General features: G+C 32.4%; 1 protein-coding gene across 1 annotated transcript in view; it reads right to left on the bottom strand.

Annotated features, from left to right (window-relative positions):
- Positions 1 to 344: 344 nt before the first annotated feature.
- Positions 345 to 5,594, bottom strand: part of LOC111639991 (ABC transporter G family member 23-like) — a 110,714-nt gene continuing 105,464 nt past the window's right edge. Inside the window, exon 16 of the mRNA XM_023385984.1 lies at positions 345 to 622. Within this exon, the coding sequence (XP_023241752.1) occupies positions 411 to 622 (212 nt within the window). The 3' untranslated portion in view covers positions 345 to 410. The remainder of the gene's footprint in view (positions 623 to 5,594) is intronic.

Here is a 5,594-nt window from a genome sequence, read left to right on the forward strand (position 1 = left end):
GGGGGTCATTTTTTGACCAATCACCATACTTTCCCTCTGTTACATATAACAGCCAGGAAAGTAAAAATTTAAGAATTGGCACAGAAACACAATAGAGAAGCATTAATTAAATAGAAGTTAATATACTGAGGATTTATTATTATTATTAACCTATTACAATCAATTGTAAATGAAAGTTTAATAATTTTATATTAGGTTATTGAAATTACCAACAGAATATTGATAATTTTCTAATCTACAGTAATAATTGAAGAAGTGTCATTTTTGTAAAATAAAAATTTAAATATTGTAACTACAAATTAATTGTTTTGTGTGTGTGTGTGTGTGTGTGTGTGTGTGTGTTTTTTAATAATAGAAATTTATAACATTATTAAATAAGTACAAAAGAAATTTTCTGAGCACCATGAAAACTATTTTTTCACATTCAAACTCATTCTTGAGAAAATCAAATAAGACAGAGTCCAAAAAAATGTGATTGCAAATGCCTTCCATATGACGTCATGACCGAAACCCCATCCTCTTGCAAACAATGATCTCATGGCTTCTGCTGCAAATGTCTGAGGCATTGTGTAACTGACATATCTCAGTGCATATGGCATGGCTTCAACTGGCCAAACAATCCCTAAAAAAATAGAATTTAATAAAGATGCTTAAAACTTGCTTTTTTTTAAAGTGCAGTAGGATATTCTAAACTACACAAATCTCATATTTTCAGAATATACCTTCCAAAACTAAGGATTATATAAAGGTTTATTTCGTTAGAATGTGGCGGTACGCNAATCCCTAAAAAAATAGAATTTAATAAAGATGCTTAAAACTTGCTTTTTTTTAAAGTGCAGTAGGATATTCTAAACTACACAAATCTCATATTTTCAGAATATACCTTCCAAAACTAAGGATTATATAAAGGTTTATTTCGTTAGAAAACCATATAGGCTACTTTTACATCAATTTCAATGTATATTGTGGTGCCTGGTAATTCGAATTTCATTCATTTCAGGAGACCGTTCGAAGTCCAAGGCAATTTTTTCCATTGGAAACAGACCTTAAACGATCCCTGTTAATCCATTCCCACACCCTAAACGATCCATATTTCGATAAACTTAACATAGCGAATACATTTAATTTAAAGTAAAAATAACACAATTAAGTGCCCTGATAATAAATTAAAACACAAAAACAATAAATAGAATACGTAAATAATGTATAATAAAATGAAAATTGCATTTACTGATCGCGCACTGATTTTGGCATCTTAAACATTGCCGCCAACTCCCCCACACGATGTACTGGTTTCATGCTTCGCGATTAGTTCCTTTTCATCTCATCGATATTACAGCCTTCCTCTTGTTAGATTCCGTTGCTTCCACACACTTCTCGGATGCCATGATTAAGGCCCTGTACACACTAGGCGTTTTTCAACGCGCGTTAAACGCGCGCTTTTAAAGAACCAAGAGTTCTATGTAGCCGTACACACTCAAACGCCAAGCGCGCGTTTATATATTTTTNTCCTGGAAAGTGGGTAAGATATTACTTTCTATCCAGTATGCGTAATAAATAAATAAAATAAATAAATAAATACTTTCTACCTTTCTTAGTACTAATTCACAAAGAACTGCTGACATTGGGCTACCCATTGGTACGCCCCGTCCTTGCAGGTATGTTTTTCCTTCAAACTCGAAGAACGATGTATGGCAAATCAAATCAGTTAACTCCAAAATGTGCTTGTGGTATTTCATAGCATCTTTGATGTTAGCGAATAAAAAATCTCTCAAGGCACAAAAGCAAGGTGGTAATTTAATCAATGGGTATAAGGCCTTGTAATCTAAGACAGTCATAAACTCTTCATCGTTAAGTATAATGTTTTCTAGTTTCTGCACCAATTGTACTGTGTTTTTTATTGAATAGGGTGACTCCTTGATTTTTTTCCATATAAATTTAACTAGTCGTTTTTCTATATCGAAAGTAGGCGCATTGCACTTTTCTACTACTGGGCGTAACTGCAATCCTGGTTTGTGTGTTTTCCCAAGCGCAAAGATTCTTGGTGCCCTTGGTGCTCGAATGACTCCTATCTCCATATTTAAGTGATTCGCTAACGGAGTAAACAGGTATTTCCTAACTCTTTTCTGTAATGTTTCTAAATAGTTATCAGGAGCAATGAGACATTCTGTGTTGTTGATGTGTTCTTGTAGCTTCTGGTTATACGTTTCTCGTTTGAGGAGCACTATACCCTTGGATTTATCTGCCTTTATGAGCACTATATCATTTCTTTGTAGCTACAAGAACACATCAACAACACAGAATGTCTCATTGCTCAGGAGCAATGAGACAATAAACCAAACAATTATATATCAAGTAAATAGTTATCAACACAGAATGAATGTCTCATTGCTCAGGAACAATGAGACATTCTGTGTTGATAACTATTTAGAAATATATAAGAATGTCTCATTGCTGAGGAGCAATGAGACATTCTGTGTTGATAACTATTTACTTGATATATAATTGTTTGGTTTATTTTTAATTATTTTGGTTTAATCTATATATTTTATGATTATGGGCATGCGCTTTAGCATGAAGTTGTGAATAAGCGCTTTGAATTTTTGTATTTATCGAATACTTTGTTTGTTATATGATTCGAATTTGAACTGAGGAAGATTGCTAAAAATGGTCGAAAACGTTTTTTAACGCATTAAACGTTGTGCTGGAATAGAGAAAGGTGTTTGTTTATTGTATATAATTAATTCCAGTAAGCATTTATATATTTATAAATTTTTAATACTTTTTCATTAACAATGAGCGAGCACTTATCATATAGTAAAAAATAGTTAATATTAATATAATAATAATGATATATAAATGAATTTTAAACCCCAATTTAAAGATTTTTAACAAAAAATGGTGTCCCATTCAACTTCAATAAATCCTAGGCCTTGAAATCCTAGATCTGCCCCTGGACACAGATTGTGTGTATAAGAGATCTTTCTTGGAATATAGGGAGAATAGAAGGAAGCAAATGAACAATTTAAGATTGGTTAGAAAATGGAAAAATTGATTACTTTAAATATGATAAATTGAGGGTAATTTCTTGCAAGGATGGTAAGAATATAGAGGAGAACACTTCTGCCACTAATGATTCTTTTTTAGAAAAATGATTAGTATGATATTAAGTATGATTCATTGAATAAGCAAAATACCCTAAAAATCCTTAGTTGGAACATTAATGGATGGAAGAAAGAATGTGAAATAGATTATTGGAAAATTATGAGTTTCAGTTGTATTGGAAGAAAACTTGGCTGCGAGAAATGGATATTAGGAAGCCACTGTCAGATGTAAGTAATGCATATGACTTTTATAAGATTAGTACTACCAGTATTTTAGAAAGGGCATAAAAAGGTGGAATGATATTGGTATTAGAAAAAGAACTGAAAGGCATTGTGGTTTGCCCTTTTGAGGACTGGTTATTTGATGTAAGATGGAAAAACAAAGTTTATCTTTGTTTATGTTTAGTGTGAGAATCTGGAGTTAAGGGGAAATATTTTAACAAATTTGTTAAAATAATGTTTTAAAAATTATTTCAAATTTTACTTGATAAAAAACATCAGTCTTTGACTTCCTCTTATTCATGTTCCTCCTAAAGTAATTGTGCTTTATCTCACTTGACTATTGGCAAGACTGCCCGGCTTCCTTCTCATGTTGGAAGCATGGTGTGATATTCCAATGCTGCTATTGGATGAAGGTTAGTATAAAAGGTGAAAGGTCACCTTGCAACTTGCTCTTGTCTGACATTTGTATTGGATGTCAAATGTTTAGCCACTGCTCTTGTTTTGGCATGCTCGCCAAGCAACAAATGCTTTAGTCATCCCTCTCCCAGTTCTCCAACTGTGTGTGTTCATAGGGATGCTCAACTTTCCACCTCAGACATATGTGAACATCAGGTACATCAGGTAATATGATTTTATGTTATATAAACTCTCTCTTGTCAGGATAGACTTAGTGAGTTAGATCTAAATATCCTCACATATTTGATCGTTGAACTTAATCATTCTGTTTTATTATATAATAAAATTATAGTTATATGCTTATTCGTTCTTAGTTGATTTAATGCCTAATTCCATCATTGGCTCATGTAAACCACACAACAATAAACCCTCCCAAAATTCCGGTCAAGTTATTGTTATATCTTCAGCCACTCAGAAGATCAGATAAATTAATTTTCTTGCAAGTTGAGATGTGATCCTTCACTTTTCTCAACTGATGTCATGACAGACAAAGAAAGATCTAACCAATTTTCTTTAATATTTATCATCCTGTATGTGGAAAAGGGGTTAACCCAGAATCCCCCAATCTGACATGTTACAAGCTAGTGGAAACAATGCTTGATAGTTATCAGAAAGAGGAAATATATTTAATGGGAGATTTCAATGAAAAATAGGAACTTTGAATGAGATGGATTGGGAGAAATGGTATTAATCTCCTGCTGGATTATAATATTTATCAATGTTCTAAAGATAAATGTATAAATAAGATTGGATTTGAAGTTAGTAGAATTATGTTAACTGATAGGCCTGATGATTGTAAATGGGAGAATCAAAAAGGATGTGCAAGGAAAAGACTATACTTTTTTCCACTTACATAATCAATTACACTTCACCAGTGTAGTGTATAAATGGTTTGGCCAAAGAGAATTGAAAGTATTTTAGTATAATTGATGCTTTAATTAGAAATCACTGCCAAAGGTTTGAGAAAAGTTTATCATAGACAAGCAGATAGGATTGGTAAAAGATAGAAGAAGGATTGGATAGTTTTTATAGGTAAAATCCAGGATATAAGCTGAGATATTCAGTTTGATTCTAAGATGACAGAGCTAAAAGTGTTAATGGTGTTGAGTTCAATAGTGAGGTTGAGAAATCAAGAGAAAAACAAATTAGGCTCATAAGGTATGGGTTAAATGGTTTGATAATTTGTGTTCAGAAAAGAAGAATATGAAAAATATGCTGAGGAAATGGAGGAGATTAGGTGAAGAATAGATATTAAAAGAATATCTGCTGTTGAAGGAAATTTTCAGGAGTACAGTAGAACCTCGATTATCCGGACTAATTGGGGATGAAAGTAGTCCGGATAAGGAAAAATCCGGATAATCGAAACAAATACTTTAATTTGTCTTTTAATGATAATACAACACGTTTTCTTTTCGATGACATATAAAAGTAAATACTGTATTTAAACCGTGATCAAATTGTCAAGAAACAAATGTTTGTATTGAATTTGGACTACTACTGACCAAAGCTAACAGACTACCTATTGTTTAAAAGGCCCTCTGGTGGCGCAAGAAGACGGATTTTATAAAATAAAAAGCAGTTGAAAGTGCATTTTTATAAATAAAAATTTGATAAACTATTTATCGTTTTATGACGAGTAAAATTTTTTTGTCGCGTTCGCGGCTTTTAAGTAATGCATAAACCTTCGAAACGCGAGGCACAGGCGGTGGCCCACATTGCCCATGCCTTATGCCGCCCTTGGTCATAGAAATGATGTAATTTGAATATAAATTATTTATAAATACGTATGTCAAGTTATATTTTTATTACTAC

Source organism: Centruroides sculpturatus, unplaced genomic scaffold (assembly GCF_000671375.1).
Source record: "Centruroides sculpturatus isolate CEXI.00-Female unplaced genomic scaffold, Cexi_2.0 scaffold926, whole genome shotgun sequence".
Taxonomy (NCBI): Eukaryota; Metazoa; Arthropoda; class Arachnida; order Scorpiones; family Buthidae; genus Centruroides; species Centruroides sculpturatus.